Source organism: Gadus macrocephalus, chromosome 5 (assembly GCF_031168955.1).
Source record: "Gadus macrocephalus chromosome 5, ASM3116895v1".
In the NCBI taxonomy this organism is placed as follows: Eukaryota; Metazoa; Chordata; class Actinopteri; order Gadiformes; family Gadidae; genus Gadus; species Gadus macrocephalus.
Window position 1 is genome coordinate 18,285,164 of NC_082386.1, and position 18,905 is coordinate 18,304,068.

The window sequence follows — 18,905 nt, forward strand, 5'->3', positions numbered from 1 at the left end:
AACATGTTGTATTCAACGTGTTGAAGTATTAGTTGTATGTAATACGTGGTAGTTCAAGTAGTAGTTGTGTATGGTAGTTGAGGTAGAACTTGAATGTAATACGTGGTAGTTGAGGTAGTAGTTGTATGTAACACGTGGTAGTTGTACTTGTATGTTTAATAATGCTGAGGGATCTAATGCTGGCTCTTGGTTGAGGCCCCTGGTTAGAGCCAGCTCTGTGCTCAGCGCTCTGTGTCAGAGTCTCTTCCCCCTCAGCAGCTGCAGCAGGTTCCTGCTGTAACAGCTCAGTGTCTACGCAGTGTGACTGAGGGAGGTTTTTGTACGGCTCTCAATCACTGTGTGAACACATTGCCACTATGGTAACTCTGACAGTGATAAACTGCTGCATCTTCACGCTGGGCGGCGGTGATGGTCAGAGAGAAGTCAGTGCTGCTTCCACTGCCACTAAACCGAGCTGGTGTTGGTGATACAAGTTGGTTTGCAAATTTTATGAAGAGCTTGGGGGATTCTCCAGGTTTCTGTTGGTACCAGTTTAGACGCTGACCATTACCATCGCTGTAAACCGCTGGGTTTGTTTTACAGGTCAGAGTGACTGTGGTTCCTTGATTAAAGGACACTACTGGTGTCTGAGTCACAGTCACCTGACTGCTGGTTCCTGTAGAAAACAAACAAACCAAACATTGAGTTATCCGATAGAAAACACAAGCAAACAGAGAAGGGTGGTCCACATCTTGACTGAGTGGAATGAACCAACCTGTTAAGGATCCACAGACCACTGTCCAGAAAAGGAGGGTGAGGTGATTCATGGTTGCCACGGTTTCTGGGGTGTTGAGTGACAGCTCAGAGTCCTGCAGTGTTGAACTCAGAGGACTTTAAACCCTCTCAGAACCCCAGTTTCAGCTGAGCATGCAAAGCTTCCTCTATATGGAAATGACCTGTTTCCACTCATCAGACTGGGGGTGAGAGTGACTGCAGACGTTCTGGGAGGACCGCTGTATCTCTTCTATATTCACACCATTGGAATACAAATTCAGATTTAATGGAAACTATTGGAATTTAAAATGCATAACATTTTATCTGGTTGAAGCCAATCCTGGTTTGTATGAAATCCTTTAACTTTCTATTTGTTTGAAATAAATTGTCGTTACATTATTACCTGAGCCCAGAATAATAGATAAAAACATATTGTTCTGTACACAATAAATGCATGAATATAACATTGGCTTGAAGGTTTTTTATGAAGTCAAATGAATAGACATGTTTTAAAACAATAAACCTTTTGTAAAAGAGCCTTTAAAAATGTTATGACAATAAATGAATGATGAATGTATTTCATTAAATTACTATACATTCATAAAATTTCTATATATTAATTATAATATTTCCAATGAATCAAATATTGACTAATTCATCCATTTTAGTGAAAAGCCAGTGTTTGTGTGTCAGTGAGATGAGACTTTAGTGTGCGGGAGGTTTTTGTACAGCCTCTTAATGAGTTTGTATCACTGTGGTACACTTTTGGTGGAGGCACCAAACTCATCTTTGACTGTAAGTACAAGGACACTTTTCTTTGCCTGGCATATTTATCTTTCTCTAAATATAATTAAGGGTGATAATCTTATGTTTTGGAATTTTCTATATTTTTAATTTCTTGTCGTTTTTTTAAAGATAAGCTGAGGACAAAGTGTAAATATATTGTGGTACAGAGTTCTGACTTTTAAAATACACTGCATATGTTAGATATGTTTATTTTTTTATGAAAAACCTCATTATTGCTGTGGCATTGTTCATTTATTTAATTGTCAAATTTATATAATTGTTATATTTAAGTTTGAAGAAATTCAAACTTGGGTAAAGTCGATTAATGTTAAACCAATATAATGCTAAATTTTGAAGTACAATCATTTTAAATATAAACATGTTGTTACCGTTTTAATGAAGAGATTTTAAACACAATGGTTTCCTTCCTCTTTAATATCACCAACTGCTGGTGAACAGGAAGCTGTCCCTTCCCTCTGTGCTCCTATGAGGCTGATGTTAACTGAGCCTGTTGTCCACTCCTCTCTCTCTCTTCCAGTGGGAGTGGTGCAGCCCACGCTGAGCGTCCTCCCTCCCTCCAGAGTGGAGCTGGAGCAGGGCAGTGCTACACTGCTGTGTGTGGCCAGTGGGGGCTTCCCCTCAGACTGGAAGCTTGGCTGGAAGGTGGGGGGCAGCAGTAGGTCTGGGGGGGTGTCAGATAGCCTGGGGGTCCTGGGGAAAGATGGCCACTACAGCTGGAGCAGCACCTTGACCCTCCCTGCAGACCAGTGGAGGAAGGCGGGCTCAGTGAGCTGTGAGGCCAGTAAGAATGGCCAGACGCAGCCTGTCACTCAAACCCTGAATCCTGGAGAGTGTTCAGAGTAGAGAGGCTCCAGCATGGAAGACCTGAAGAATACAGATCTCCTCTGACAAGTCTGCTTTATTTCTCTTTTTCTGAGGTGACACTGCAGATTTTGATAAATTACATTAATATAACATGTCTTCTAATCAATAACATGATGCTCTCTGGATTTGACCCCTTGCTTGTGTTGGTCACATGTTGAACATTTAATAAAGATGTTAAGATTAAATCCTTTCTTGTCATCATTTGCTATCATTTATCTTTCGTATTTCCAAATTAATGTGGATTCTAATGAGCATATAAAACCTCTGCCATCTTTATCCAACATATTTCCCTACCATTTTGAAAGAAGGGTTAAGGCTATGGTGTGTATCTCTGAAGGAGCAAAGTATTGTTTGTGGGGATTTCCTTGGAAAGTGTTTTCACTTTATCCAGTGGACCAGTGTCAGTCATAGAGCCACTGCTGCTGAAATGACCCATGTGTCTCAGACTGACTTTATGTCACTTCATATAATAGTAGTTCAGAGAGATGCTCCAGATTTCTGCAGATACAAACTCAGAAACTTGTAAAATTACGTCTCAAAAGACATTCAGTATCTCTCAACAGGACATAAGAACCCTAGCATGCTGAGTGGTGGAAACAGTAACATATTAATAATGTCTGTCTATGAGTTAAAGACCAAACCGACAACGCTAAAGAATGTGTTTCTTTAAACGTATTCTGTGAGCAGCGAGCTGTAGCTATTCAAATGATGTCCAGTTTTAGCTGATGTGCATCTGTGTCTCTTGAGTCACAGAAAGTCAGGGTAAATATAGGGCTGAGGTTTTCAGAACAGTCTCTTGAGACTCCAGTGAAAGAAGTATCTGTGCATGTCTCCATACCAGCTCAGTTGCGCCCTCTAGTGTTTAACCAACACATTGCAATAAAGACTGATTCCATGACCTCCACACTCTGTTCACCTCTTCAACAATAATTAAAATATTCCTGAGTAGCATAATTTTGTTTCATCAGGATTGACCCTTAGTTCATAGATAAATCACGTCAATCCAATATTAAATCTCCTTATTCCACGTGTGCCCTCTGACTGGACAGCACAAAGACACCGGGGAGCTATGGGGACAATGGCGTTTGGATCGTATTTATTATTGTTCTACGTACGGTTTGGTGACCCTGGTCAGAGTCCAGTTTATTATTTAGTACATGTTTTTTCGTGTCTGGTGGGGGGGTGGACTTCGGCTGGGGATCCCCCCCCCCCCCCCCTACCTGGTGTTGGGGGGCCGGAGTGTGTGTGGTCGATGGCTGGTTGAAGCAGCCTCACTGGGACAGGCTGCACACCTGTGGTGAATCAGTAATCAAGGCACAGGATAAACCAGTCGTACACGCACGCACGCACGCACGCACGCACGCACGCACGCACGCACGCACGCACGCACGCACGCACGCACGCACGCACGCACGCACGCACGCACGCACGCACGCACGCACGCACGCACGCACGCACACAGGACAGAACAGAGCTCTGTCACGTCTGTGTTCACCTCCTTGCGTTGTTTGTAATTTGTTGTTGTTGAGGCAGTAGGTTTATCCAATATGTTGCAGTTGCGGTAGTAGTTGTATGTAATACGTGGTGGTTGAGGTAGTACTTGTATATCACAGGTGGTAGTTGAGGTAGTAGTTGTATGCAATATGTTGTAGTTGAGGTAGTAGTGGTATATTAAACGTGGTAGTTGTACTTGTATGTTTAATAATGCTGAGGAATCTAATGCTGGCTGTTGGTTGAGGCCCCTGGTTAGAGCCAGCTCTGTGCTCAGCGCTCTGTGTCAGAGTCTCTTCCCCCTCAGCAGCTGCAGCAGGTTCCTGCTGTAACAGCTCAGTGTCTACGCAGTGTGACTGAGGGAGGTTTTTGTACGGCTCTCAATCACTGTGTGAACGCCCAGACACTGTTAGGATAGTGGAGACTCTGACAGTGATAAACTGCTGCATCTTCACGCTGGGCGCCGTTGATGGTCAGAGAGAAGTCAGTGCTGCTTCCACTGCCACTAAACCGAGCTGGTGTTGGTGATACAAGTTGGGTTGTATATTTTATGAAGAGCTTGGGGGCTTCTCCAGGTTTCTGTTGGTACCAGAACATATTATCTCCATCACTGTCTCTGTAAACCGCTGGGTTTATTTTACAGGTCAGAGTGACTGTGGTTCCTGGATTAAAGGACACTACTGGTGTCTGAGTCACAGTCACCTGACTGCTGGTTCCTGTAGGAAACAAACAAACCAAACATTGAGTTATCCAATAGAAAACACAAGCAAACAGAGAAGGGTGGTCCACATTTAGACTGAGTGGAATGAACCAACCTGTTAAGGATCCACAGACCACTGTCCAGAAAAGGAGGGTGAGGTGATTCATGGTTGCCACGGTTTCTGGGGTGTTGAGTGACAGCTCAGAGTCCTGCAGTGTTGAACTCAGAGGACTTTAAACCCTCTCAGAACCCCAGTTTCAGCTGAGCATGCAAAGCTTCCTCTATATGGAAATGACCTGTTTCCACTCATCAGACTGGGGGTGAGAGTGACTGCAGACATTCTGGGAGGACCGCTGTATCTCTTCTACATTCACACTTTTGGAATATGTATTCAGATTTACTGGAAACTATTGGAATTTATAATAATAATAATAAAAAATAATACATTTAATTTAGAGGCGCCTTTCAAGACACCCAAGGTCACCTTACAGAGCATATAGTCATCATTCAAAACTATGTAAAACGGACTAGGAATAAAAGGAAAACAGAGGTTAAACATGAATAATAATAATAATTAATAACACTCAAAGACGCCTAAAGTGAAAGGGGGACCTCACTAACCACCACCAATAATGCATAACTTTTTATCTGGTTGAAGCCGATCTTGGTTGGTATGAAATCCTTTAACTTTCCATTTGTTTGAAAGAAATTGTCGTTACATTATTACCTGAACCCAGAATAATAGATAAAAACATATTGTTCTGTATATAATAAATGCACGATTATAACATTGGCTTGAAGGTTTTTCATTGATTCGAATTAATAGACTTGTTTTAAAACAATAAACCGTTTGTAAGTGAGCCTTTAAAAATGAATGATGAATATATTTCATTAAATTACTATACATTCATACAATTAATATATATCAATTATAATATTTCCAATGAATCAAATATTGACTAATTCATCCATTTTTGTGAAAAGCCAGTGTTTGTGTGTCAGTGAGATGAGTCTTTAGTGTGCGGGAGGTTTTTGTACAGCCTCTTAATGAGTTTGTATCACTGTGGGTCACTTTTGGTGGAGGCACCAAACTCATCGTTGACTGTAAGTACAAGGACACTTTTTCTGGTTGGTTGAAGCAGCCTCACTGGGACAGGCTGCACACCTGTGGTGAATCAGTAATCAAGGCACAGGATAAACCAGTCGCACACACACACACACACACACACACACACACACACACACACACACACACACACACACACACACACACACACAGGACAGAGCTCTGTCACGTCTGTGGTCACCTCCTTGCGTTGTTTGTAATTTGTTGTTGTTGAGGCAGTAGGTTTATCCAATATGTTGCAGTTGCGGTAGTAGTTGTATGTAATACATGGTGGTTGAGGTAGTACTTGTATATTACAGGTGGTAGTTGAGGTAGTAGTTGTATGTAATATGTTGTAGTTGAGGTAGTAGTGGTATATTAAACGTGGTAGTTGTACTTGTATGTTTAATAATGCTGAGGGATCTAATGCTGGCTCTTGGTTGAGGCCCCTGGTTAGAGCCAGCTCTGTGCTCAGCGCTCTGTGTCAGAGTCTCTTCCCCCTCAGCAGCTGCAGCAGGTTCCTGCTGTAACAGCTCAGTGTCTACGCAGTGTGACTGAGGGAGGTTTTTGTACGGCTCTCAATCACTGTGTGAACACATAGACACTGTTAGGATAGTGGCCACTCTGACAGTGATAAACTGCTGCATCTTCACGCTGGGCGCCGTTGATGGTCAGAGAGAAGTCAGTGCTGCTTCCACTGCCACTAAATCGAGCTGGTGTTGGTGATACTAGGGTACTTATATAGCGTATGATGAGCTTGGGGGCTTCTCCAGGTTTCTGTTGGTACCAGTGTAGCCAATTGCTGTACACCGCAGGGTTTGTTTTACAGGTCAGAGTGACTGTGGTTCCTGGATTAAAGGACACTACTGGTGTCTGAGTCACAGTCACCTGACTGCTGGTTCCTGTAGAAAACAAACAAACCAAACATTTAGTCATCCAATAGAAAACACAAGCAAACAGAGAAGGGTGGTCCACATTTAGACTGAGTGGAATGAACCAACCTGTTAAGGATCCACAGACCACTGTCCAGAAAAGGAGGGTGAGGTGATTCATCGTTGCCACGGTTTCTGGGGTGTTGAGTGACAGCTCAGAGTCCTGCAGTGTTGAACTCAGAGGACTTTAAACCCTCTCAGAACCCCAGTTTCAGCTGAGCATGCAAAGCTTCCTCTATATGGAAATGACCTGTTTCCACTCATCAGACTGGGGGTGAGAGTGACGGCAGACGTTCTGGGAGGACCGCTGTGTCCCTTTTATCTTCACACTTTTGGAATTAAAATTCAGATTCACTGGAAACTATTGGAATTTATAATGTACGTAAATATATTTCTTTGGTTTATTTTGTATGATATCCTTAAACTTTCTAATATGTTGGAAAAAAATATTATTACATTATTATTACCTAAAACCAGAATAATAGATTAAAACATGTCATTCTTTTTATAATAAATGCATGATTATAAAATTGGCTTGAAGGTTTTTTTATTAAGTCAAATTATTAGAATTGTGTTAAAAAAAAACGCTTGTAAGTGTTCCTTTACATTTTTTTTGAAAATAAATATATGATGAATGTAGTTCGTTAAATCAATTCAAACAATTAATATATATTACTAATAATATTTCCAGGGAATGAAAAATGTATTAATTCATACATTTTAGTGAAAAGCCAGTGTTTGTGTGTCAGTGAGATGAGTCTTTAATGTGCGGGAGGTTTTTGTACAGCCTCTTAATGAGTTTGTATCACTGTGGTTGACTTTTGGTGGAGGCACCAAACTCATCGTTGATTGTAAGTACAAGAGACTTTTCTTTGCTTGGAATATTTAACTTTCTTTCCATTTATTTAAGCTTGATAATCTTTATATATTTTTACTTTGCTATAGTTTTAATTTCTTGTAGTTTTTTCAGAAAATAAGCTGAGGACAAAGTGTGAATTTATTGTGGTACAGAGTTCTGTCTTTTAAATTACCCTGAATATGTTGCATATGTTCTACAAAATAATGCATTCCATGAAAGACTTAATTATTGCTGTGGCATTATTTAATTGTTAAGTTGGATGATATTTAAACTTGTCGATAAATGTTAACCCAATAAATTGATGAATTTTGAAGTTAAATAAGGAACATGTAATTCCTGGTTTAATGAAGAACTTTTAAGAAAAATGGTTTCCTTCCTCTTTAATGTCACCAACTGCTGTCCCTTTCCTCTGTGCTCCTATGAGGCTGATGTTAACTGAGCCTGTTGTCCACTCCTCTCTCTCTCTCTTCCAGTGGGAGTGGTGCAGCCCACGCTGAGCGTCCTCCCTCCCTCCAGAGTGGAGCTGGAGCAGGGCAATGCTACACTAGTGTGTGTGGCCAGTGGGGGCTTCCCCTCAGACTGGAAGCTTGGCTGGAAGGTGGGGGGCAGCAGCAGGTCTGGGGGGGTGTCAGATAGCCTGGGGGTCCTGGGGAAAGATGGCCACTACAGCTGGAGCAGCACCTTGACCCTCCCTGCAGACCAGTGGAGGAAGGCGGGCTCAGTGAGCTGTGAGGCCAGTAAGAATGGCCAGACGCAGCCTGTCACTCAAACCCAGAATCCTGGAGAGTGTTCAGAGTAGAGAGGCTCCAGCATGGAGGTACTGGAGGATACAGATCTCCTCTGACACGTCTGCTTTATATCTCTCTGTCTCAGGTGGCACCGCAGCTTTAGATGATTTACATTAATATAACATGTCTTTGATTCATTAACATTTCAGATTTTTACCCGTTGCTTGTGTTGGTCACATGTTGAACATTTAATAAAGATATAAAGAATAAATTCTTTCTTGTCATCATTTACTATCGTTTATCTTCTGTAGTTTCGAATTAATGTGGCTTCTAATGAGCATATAAAACCTCTGCCATCTTCATCAAACAAATTTCCCCATGAGGGAAGGCTATGATGTATATCTCTGAATGAGCAAAGTGTTGGTTATTTGGATGTTGTAAAGTGTGTTCAGTGTATACAGTGGACCAGTGTCAGTCATAGAGCCATGGCTGCTGAAATGACCCATGTGTGTCAGACTGACTTTCTGTCACTTCATATAATAGTAGTTCAGAGAGATGTCCAGGTTTCTGCAGATACAATCTCAGAAACATAGAAAATTACGTCCCAAAATAAATTCAGTATCCCTCACCAAGACGTAGGAACCCTAGCATGCTGAGTGGGGGAAACAGTAACATATTCATAATGTCTGTCTATGAGTCAAAGACCAAACCGACAATGCTAAAAGATGTGTCTCTTTAAACGTATTCTGTGAGCAGTGAGCTGTAGCTATTCAAATGATGTCCAGTTTTAGCAGATGTGCACCTGTGTCTCTTGAGTGACTGAAAGTCAGAGTAAATGTAGGGCTGAGACTTTCAGAAGAGTCTCTGGAGAATCCAGTGAAAGCAGTATGTGTGCATGTCGCCATACCTGCTCAATGGCGCCCTCTAATGTCATACCAACGTCATAACAATAAAGACGGATTCCATGAACTCCAATCTGTTCACCTCTTTAGCAATAATTTAAATGTTCCTGAGTAGTTTAGTTTTGTGTCATCTGGATTGACCCATGGTTCATAGATTAATCAGATCAATCCATTTTAAATCTCCTTATTTCATGTTCTCTCTGACTGGACAGCCAAAAGACACCGGGGAGGTGTGGGGACAATGGGGTTTGGATCGTATTTATAAGCGTTCTACTCATGGTTTGGTAACTCTGTTAAGAGTCCGGTTTACTGTTGGGTATGCTAACCCTGGTCAGAGTCTGGTTTATTATTTATGTATTTGTTATGCTTTGGCTCTGGACTCTGGATCATCCATCCCCCCCCTCTCCTCTCTCTCTGGTGTTGGGGGGGGTGGAGTGTGTGTGGTCGATGGCTGGTTGAGGCAGCCTCTCCTGGCCTGAGTCAGGCTGATTGGACTCTGGGGCTTGGAAAGGCTGCACACCTGTGGAGGATCAGTGATCAATAAACACAGGATAAACCAGACCTACACACACACACACACACACACACACACACACACACACACACACACACACACACACACACACACACACACACACACACACACACACACACACACACACACACACACACACACACACACACACACACACACACACACACACACACACACACACTCTGGGCAGAGCTCTGTCACGTCTGCGTTCACCTCCTGCTCAGCTTTTATCGTCGTGACAACTCTCAAATGAAGGGCTTTACAACATCTAGCTGTGTGTTGGTGTCGGAGGAGACCAGCAAAGCAGTAGTTGTAAATAATATGTTGTAGTTGAGGTAGTAGTTGTATGTAATATGTGGTAGTTGAGGTAGTAGTTTTATCTAATATGTTTTAGTTAAGGTAGTAGTTGTATGTAGGCTACTATGTTGTAGTCAGGGTAGTAGTTGTACGTAATATGTGTGGTAGTTGAGGAATTCGTTTTTTCCAATATCTTGTAGTTGAGGTAGTTGTATGTAATACGTGGTAGTTGAGGTAGTAGTTGTATGTAATATCTTTTAGTTTAGTACTTGTATATTTACTAATGCTGAGGAATCTAATGCTGGCTCTTGGTTGAGGCCCCTGGTTAGAGCCAGCTCTGTGCTCAGCGCTCTGTGTCAGAGTCTCTTCCCCCTCAGCAGCTGCAGCAGGTTCCTGCTGTAACAGCTCAGTGTCTACGCAGTGTGACTGAGGGAGGTTTTTGTACGGCTCTCAATCACTGTGTGAACACATCAACACTGTTAGGATAGTGGAAACTCTGACAGTGATAAACTGCTGCATCTTCACGCTGGGCGCCGTTGATGGTCAGAGAGAAGTCAGTGCTGCTTCCACTGCCACTAAACCGAGCTGGTGTTGATGATTCACGTGTACTTATATAGCGTATGATGAGCTCGGGGGCTTCTCCAGGTTTCTGTTGGTACCAATATATACCCTGTTGTACATCACTCCATCTGTAAACCGCTGGGTTTGTTTTACAGGTCAGAGTGACTGTGGTTCCTGGATTAAAGGACACCACTGGTGTCTGAGTCACAGTCACCTGACTGCTGGTTCCTGTAGAAAACAAACAAACCAAACATTGAGTTATCCAATAGAAAACACAAGCAAACAGAGAAGGGTGGTCCACATTTAGACTGAGTGGAATGAACCAACCTGTTAAGGATCCACAGACCACTGTCCAGAAAAGGAGGGTGAGGTGATTCATGGTTGCCACGGTTTCTGGGGTGTTGAGTGACAGCTCTGAGTCCTGCAGTGTTGAACTCAGAGGACTTTAAACCCTCTCAGAACCCCAGTTTCAGCTGAGCATGCAAAGCTTCCTCTATATGGAAATGACCTGTTTCCACTCATCAGACTGGGGGTGAGAGTGACTGCAGACGTTCTGGGGGACCGCTGTATCTCTTCTATATTCACACTTTTGGAATACAAATTCAGATTTACTGGAAACTATTGGAATTTATAATGTATAACATTTTATCTGGTTGAGGTCGATCTTGGTTTGTATGAAATTCATTAATTTTCAAAATTGTGTGTAAAAAAGTTACTCAGCGGAACCTAAAATGTTATAATAAATAAAAACATATTATTCTTTGGAATCAAATGCATGTTTATTACCTCATTCTTTCATTTTGAAAGCTCTCACAAGTTCAATTTGTGGACTGGTTTGGCTCGTTTATTTGTTCAGTTTGATTGTGAGACACAAAAGATTGTTTTAAAATGTTATATATTTTTTTAATTCTACTAATTCGATCTAAAGTAGAAAAATCAATAGCTGTAGAGAGTAAAACATTGAATAATTAAAATATTTCTGTGAAAAGCAAGTGTTTGTGTCAGTGAGATGAGTCTTTAATGTGCGGGAGGTTTTTGTACAGCCTCTTAATGCGTTTGTATCACTGTGGTGGACTTTTGGTGGAGGCACCAAACTCATCGTTGACTGTAAGTACAAGGACACTTTTTGTGTGTCTGGCATTGTACTAACTATTGTCTATCTTTCCTGTAAAGATATATATAGATTTAATTTTTAACTAACTTTAATTGTAACTTTTTTCTTAAGAAAGGTTAATGACAGTGTAAACATTTTCTCTGGAGTTCAGTCATTAAATGTTATTGTTGATAGTGTTTTTCAAATGCTTTCTTTATTGTGAGAATTCATAATTCATTGAGAATATAATTGAGTTACTTTGAACTTCATTAATTTGACTAAACAGTTTCGTTCAGTTTCTGTTTCGAAATCTAAAAATGCAGTCATCATTTATTTAATATAATATGTAATCTGTATTGTATTGATGTGCTTAAAATATCCAGTTAATAGAATTTTCTTGCTAAATCCGAATTGAAATATTATAAAAAGGAAGTGAAAGAAAGAATTATTAAGAAAAGCAACCTGACAGTTCAAATGTGTCATGAATGAGGTTGTACATTTCCATGTTACAAGAAACAATATTTCTTGATGATTGCTAATGTTCCCTTCCCTCTGTGCTCCTATGAGGCTGATGTTAACTGAGCCTGTTGTCCACTCCTCTCTCTCTCTTCCAGTGGGAGTGGTGCAGCCCACGCTGAGCGTCCTCCCTCCCTCCAGAGTGGAGCTGGAGCAGGGCAGTGCTACACTAGTGTGTGTGGCCAATGGGGGCTTCCCCTCAGACTGGAAGCTTGGCTGGAAGGTGGGGGGCAGCAGCAGGTCTGGGGGGGTGTCTGATAGCCTGGGGGTCCTGGGGAAAGATGGCCACTACAGCTGGAGCAGCACCTTGACCCTCCCTGCAGACCAGTGGAGGAAGGCGGGCTCAGTGAGCTGCGAGGCCAGTAAGAATGGCCAGACGCAGCCTGTCACTCAAACCCTGAATCCTGGAGAGTGTTCAGAGTAGAGAGGCTCCAGCATGGAGGTACTGGACGATACAGATCTCCTCTCACATGTCTGCTTTATGTCCCTCTGTCTCAGGTGGCACCGCAGCTTTTGTTGATTTCCATTGATATAACACGTGTTTGATTCATTAACATGTTGCTCTCTGGATTTTACCCCTTGCTTGTGTTGGTCACATGTTGAACATTTAATAAAGATTTAAAAAATAAATTCTTCATTATCATCATTAATTATTATTTATCTTCTGTATTTTAAATTGAATGCTGCTTCTAATGAGCATATAAAACCTCTGCTATCTTCATTAAACAAATTTCAACACCATTATGAATGAAGTCTTAAAGCTATGGTGTGTATCTCTGAATGAGCAAAGTGTTGGTTGTGTGGATTTCCTTGTAAAGTTTGTTCAGTGTATTCAGTGGACCAGTGTCAGTCATAGAGCCACTGCTGCTGAAACGACCCACGTGTCAGACTGACTTTCTGTCGATTCATAAAATAGTTCAGAGAGATGTCCAGGTTTCTGCAGATACCAACTTAGAAACTTGTAAAGGTACGTCTCAAAAGACATTCAGTTTCTCCCACCAAGATATAAGAACCCTAGCATGCTGAGTGGTGGAAACAGTAACATATTTGTAATGTCTGGATATGAGTCAAAGAACAAACCGACGTCAAAAAGATGTGTTTCATGAAACATATTCTGTGAGCAGTGAACTGTAGGTATTCAAATGATATCCATTTTTAGCTGATGTGCACCTGTGTCTGTTGAGCGACAGAAAGTCAGTGGAATTGTAGGGCGGAGGTTTTAAATGGAGTCTCAGGAGATTCCAGTGAAAGCAGTATGTGCGCATTTCGCCATACTAGCTCAATGTCGCTCTCTAGTGTCCGACCAACGCCATTACAATAAAGGCTGATTCCATGAACTCCCCTATCTTCAGGTATTATTTAATAAATAGCTGGCTTCAATCGATTCATAATATTAATAATAAGAAAGTCATTCCTTTCATCAGGACGCAAGATGCTTTATATGTGGGTGACAAAGAACAAAATAATGTCAAATATTATATTTTGAAACAATCAAAACAATAAATAAACAAATAAATAAGAAAAGATCATGTTCCAAAGTCCAGGCCCAGTAAGTGGGTCTTCAGTCAGCTTGTGAAAACGCAGATGGATCCAGCGTTGAGGATCTCCCGGGGAGCGAGTTCCACAGAGTGGGGGCAGCCACCCTAAAGGCTCTGTCCATAGCTGAAGTCCCTAACCCGGGGTGGGGGGTGGGGGGGGTAAAGCAGTCCGTGGTCTGAGGAACGGAGATTCTGGGAGGGGGAGTAGGGTCTGAGGAGCTGTGAGAGGAGCGGGGGCTAGAGGTACTGGGGGGTGAGGAAGAGGAAGAGGAGGAGGGGGAGGAGGAGGAGGAGGAGGAGGAGGAGGAGGAGGAGGTGCTGCAGGACCATAATGGGAGCCGGTGGAGGTGGATGAGGGGGGGGGGGGGGGGATTGGTACACTGGAGCCGATCCAGGGCTCTGAGGGGACCCCCCAGTGAGGGACGGCCCCAGTCTGGACATGTTTCTGAGGGGGTCCAATGCCTCTCTGTTGATGGACTCCATGTGGGGAACCAGTGATAGGGATGAGTCTGGGACCCCCCCAGGGTGGGGACTGGAGAGAAGGGGCAGACGGAGCAGCCGTCCATGGAAGGACCAGACCCCCGACCTTCTGGGGCCTTGGGGGCCCCAACCAGCCCCAAACGGGGGGGGGGGGGGGGGGGGGGGGGGGTTGTAGTTGAGGTTGTAGTTATATTCAATAGGTTGAAGTTTTAGTTGGATGCAAAACAATGTAGTTCATGTAGTACTTGTATGTAAAATCTTGTTGTTGAGGTAGAAGTAATATATTACATGCAGTAGGTGAGGTAGTTCTATTTAGTAGTTGAGGTAGTAGTAGTAGTATGTAATATATTGTAGTTGATGTGGTACTTGTATGTAATACGTGCTAGTCGAGGTAGTACTTGTCTGTTTAAAAATGTTGAGGGATCTAATGCTGGCTCTTGGTTGAGGCCCCTGGTTAGAGCCAGCTCTGTGCTCAGCGCTCTGTGTCAGAGTCTCTTCCCCCTCAGCAGCTGCAGCAGGTTCCTGCTGTAACAGCTCAGTGTCTACGCAGTGTGACTGAGGGAGGTTTTTGTACGGCTCTCAATCACTGTGTGAACACATAGACACTGTTAGGATAGTGGAAACTCTGACAGTGATAAACTGCTGCATCTTCACGCTGGGCGCCGGTGATGGTCAGAGAGAAGTCAGTGCTGCTTCCACTGCCACTAAACCGAGCTGGTGTTGATGATTCACGTGTACTGACACGTGTTATTAGGAGCTTGGGTTCTTCTCCAGGCTTCTGTTGATACCAGAATATAAAATCATTGTTGTAAACCGCTGGGTTTGTTTTACAGGTCAGAGTGACTGTGGATCCTGGAGTAACGGACACTACTGGTGTCTGAGTCACAGTCACCTGACTGCTGGTTCCTGTAGAAAACAAACAAACCAAACATTGAGTTATCCAATAGAAAACACAAGCAAACAGAGAAGGGTGGTCCACATCTTGACTGAGTGGAAAGAACCAACCTGTTAAAGATCCACAGACCACTGTCCAGAAAAGGAGGGTGAGGTGATTCATGGTTGCCACGGTTTCTGGGGTGTTGAGTGACAGCTCTGAATCCTGCAGTGTTGAACTCAGAGGACTTTAAACCCTCTCAGAACCCCAGTTTCAGCTGAGCATGCAAAGCTTCCTCTATATGGAAATGACCTGTTTCCACTCATCAGACTGGGGGTGAGAGTGACTGCAGACGTTCTGGGAGGACCGCTGTATCTCTTCTACATTCACACTATTGGAATACAAATTCAGATTTACTGGAAACTATTGGAATTTTTAATGCATAACATTTTATCTGGTTGAGGTCGATCTTGGTTTGTATGAAATCCTTTGACTTTCTAATTGAGGGATATTATGACCTAAAACCAGAAAAATAGATAAAAACATATTGTTCTGTTTGTAATAAATGCATGATTATAACATTGGCTTGAAGGTTTTTTATTCGGTCAAATAATTAGACTTGTGTTAAAACAATAAACCTTTTGTAATTTTGCGTTTAAAAATGTTATGAAAATAAATTACTAAATGTATTTCATTAAATCTATTCCAACAATTAATGTATATTGATTATAATATATCCAGTGAAGCAAATATTGACTTATTCATCCATCTAGTGAGAAGCCAGTGTTTGTGTGTCAGTGAACTGAGTCTTTATTGTGCGGGAGGTTTTTGTACAGCCTCTTAATGAGTTTGTATCACTGTGGGTCACTTTTGGTGGAGGCACCAAACTCATCGTTGACTGTAAGTACAAGGACACTTTTCTTTGCCTGGCATATTTAACTTTCTCTAGATATAATTAAGCGTGATAATCTTATCTTTTGGAACTTTCTATATTTTTAATTTCTTGTTGTTTTTTTAAAGATAAGCTGAGGACAAAGTGTAAATATATTGTGGTACAGAGTCCTGTCTTTTAAATTACACTGCATACGTTACATATGTTCTACAATATAATGTATTTCATGAAAGACCACATTATTGCTGTGACATTATTCATTTATTGAATTGGCAAATCAGTCATATTTAAGTTTGAAGAAATTCACACTTGTCAATTATTGTTAACCCAATAAAATGCTAAATTTTGAAGTTCAATCATTTTAAATATAAACATGTTGTTACCGTTTTAATGAAGAGATTTTAAACACAATGGTTTCCTTCCTCTTTAATGTCACCAACTGCTGGTGAACAGGAAGCTGTCCCTTCCCTCTGTGCTCCTATGAGGCTGATGTTAACTGAGCCTGTTGTCCACTCCTCTCTCTCTCTTCCAGTGGGAGTGGTGCAGCCCACGCTGAGCGTCCTCCCTCCCTCCAGAGTGGAGCTGGAGCAGGGCAGTGCTACACTAGTGTGTGTGGCCAGTGGGGGCTTCCCCTCAGACTGGAAGCTTGGCTGGAAGGTGGGGGGCAGCAGCAGGTCTGGGGGGGTGTCAGATAGCCTGGGGGTCCTGGGGAAAGATGGCCACTACAGCTGGAGCAGCACCTTGACCCTCCCTGCAGACCAGTGGAGGAAGGCGGGCTCAGTGAGCTGTGAGGCCAGTAAGAATGGCCAGACGCAGCCTGTCACTCAAACCCTGAATCCTGGAGAGTGTTCAGAGTAGAGAGGCTCCAGCATGGAGGTACTGGAGGATACAGATCTCCTCTGACACGTCTGCTTTATGTCTCTCTGTCCAATGTCGCACTATAGCTTTTGTTGATTTACATTAATATAACTTGTGTTTGATTCATGAACATTATTCTCTCTGGTTTTTACCCCTTGCTTGGATTTGTCACATGTTGAACATTTAATAAAAACGCAAAAAATACAATATTACTTGTGATATTTTCTAATCGTGTAACTGCTGTGTCTGTCGATTAATCTTTACACCAATGAGTGTATCCAATAAAGGTTATCTTTATTAGACAAGCTTCATCACCATTTTGAATGAAGGCTTAAAGCTACGATGTATATCTCTGAATGAGCAAAGTGTTGGTTGTGTGGATGTCGTTGTAAAGTGTGTTCAGTGTATCCTGTGGACCAGTGTCAGTCATAGAGCCACTGCTGCTGAAATGACCCATGTGTGTCAGAATGACTTTATGTCACTTCATGAAATAGAAGTTCAGAGAAATGTCCAGGTTTCTGCAGGCACATACTTGTAAACATGTGAAAGTATGTCTCAAGAGACAATCAGTATATCCCACACAGACCTTAGAACCCCTAGCATGCTGAGTGGTGGAAACAGTAACATATTCATTTTGTCTGTCTACGAGTCAAAGAACAAACCGGCATCGCTAAAAGATGTGTTTCATTAAACGTATTCTTTGAGCAGTGAACCGTAGCTATTCAAATTATGTCCAGTTTTAGCAGATGTGCACCTGTGTCTGTCGAGTGACAGAAAGTCAGTGGAAATGCAGGGCTGAAACTTTCAGAACAGTCTCTGGAGATTCCAGGGAAAGCAGTATGTGTGCATGTCTCCATACCAGCTCACTGGCGCCCTCTAGTGTCAAACCAACGCTATACAATAAGGACTGATTACATGAACTAAATTATGTTCAGGTTTTATGAAATATAGAGCAGACTATATTCTATTCATAATAATACAAATAAAGTCGTTCCTTTCATCAGGACCCAAGCTGCTTTAAGTGTTGTGGACACAGAACAAGAAAATATGAAATATTATATTTTCAAACAATCAAAACAATAAATAAACGAATCAATAAGAAAAGATCATGTTCCAAAGTCCAGGCCCAGTAAGTGGGTCTTCAGGCAGCTTGTGAAAACGAAGATGGGTCCAGCGTTGAGGATCTCCCGGGGAGCGAGTTCCACAGAGTGGGGGCAGCCACCCTAAAGGCTCTGTCCATAGCTGAAGTCCCTAACCCGGGGTGGGGGGGTGGGGGGGGGTAAAGCAGTCCGTGGTCTGAGGGACGGAGATTCTGGGAGGGGGAGTAGGGTCTGAGGAGCAGTGAGAGGAGCGGGGGCTAGAGGGACTGAGGGGTGAGGAGGAGGAGGAAGAGGAAGAGGAAGAGGAAGAGGAGGAGGAGGAGGGGGAGGGGGAGGAGGAGGAGGTGCTACAGGACCTTAATGGGACCCGGTGGAGGTGGATGAGGGGGGGGGGGATTGGTACACTGGAGCCGATCCAGGGCTCTGTGGGGACCCCCCAGTGAGGGACGGCCCCAGTCTGGACATGTTTCTGAGGGGGTCCAATGCCTATCTGTTGATGGACTCCATGTGGGGAACCAGTGATAGGGATGAGTCTGGGACCCCCCCAGGGTGGGGACTGGAGAGAAGGGGCAGACGGAGCAGCCGTCCATGGAAGGACCAGATCCCCGACCTTCTGGGGCCTGGGGGGCCCCAACCAGGACTCTGTCTTCTTACTGCTGAGGTGGAGGAGGTTGGCAGACATGCAGAGTGACGGGGGGGGGGGGGGGGGGTGATGTAATGTGTGGAAGTTGAGGTTGTAGCTGTATTCAATATGTTGATGTTTGAGTTGTATACAAAGTATTGAAGTTGAGGTAGTAGTTGTATGTATGATATTGTAGTTGAGGTAGTACTTGTGTGTGATATGTGGTAGTTGAGGTAGTATTTGTGTGTGATACGTGGTAGTTGAGGTAGTATTTGTGTGTGATACGTGGTAGTTGAGGTAGTATTTGTATGTAATACGTATTAGTTGAGGTAGTAGTTGTATGTTTAATAATGCTGAGGGATCTAATGCTGGCTCTTGGTTGAGGCCCCTGGTTAGAG

General features: G+C 42.8%; 1 protein-coding gene and 2 gene segments (V, D, J or C); 2 read left to right on the forward strand and 1 right to left on the reverse strand.

The window, feature by feature from the left end:
- Window positions 1-4,299: 4,299 nt before the first annotated feature.
- LOC132458210 (immunoglobulin kappa light chain-like) lies at window positions 4,300-6,773 on the reverse strand. Its single transcript, XM_060052758.1, has 4 exons — window positions 6,722-6,773; window positions 6,307-6,622; window positions 5,688-5,740; window positions 4,300-4,631 (listed from the first exon to the last, which is right to left on the reverse strand). Exons 1-4 carry the CDS (start codon window positions 6,771-6,773, stop codon window positions 4,300-4,302), a joined length of 753 nt encoding a protein of 250 aa, XP_059908741.1.
- A 255-nt stretch (window positions 6,774-7,028) lies between these two features.
- Window positions 7,029-8,438, forward strand: LOC132458211 (immunoglobulin kappa constant-like). The segment is given in 3 exon segments: window positions 7,029-7,034; window positions 7,440-7,503; window positions 7,985-8,438. Coding segments are annotated over 3 exon segments (396 nt in total).
- A 3,172-nt stretch (window positions 8,439-11,610) lies between these two features.
- LOC132457432 (immunoglobulin kappa constant-like) lies at window positions 11,611-12,839 on the forward strand (the record flags this gene model as incomplete). The annotated part of the segment is given in 2 exon segments: window positions 11,611-11,641; window positions 12,242-12,839. Coding segments are annotated over 2 exon segments (357 nt in total), but the record flags the coding sequence as incomplete, so codon positions are not given.
- Between the last annotated feature and the right edge of the window lie 6,066 nt (window positions 12,840-18,905).

Excerpts from the sequence above, each read along its gene's own strand:
- LOC132458210 (XM_060052758.1), bottom strand. The coding sequence starts at position 6,773 with ATGAATCACCTCACCCTCCTTTTCTGGACAGTGGTCTGTGGATCCTTA. Across the intron at positions 6,623-6,721 it reads GGTCTGTGGATCCTTAACAG|GAACCAGCAGTCAGGTGACT; the intron begins GTTGGTTCATTC and ends TGTTTTCTACAG. Across the intron at positions 5,741-6,306 it reads AGTGTCTATGTGTTCACACA|AAAAAGTGTCCTTGTACTTA; the intron begins GTGATTGAGAGC and ends TCAACCAACCAG.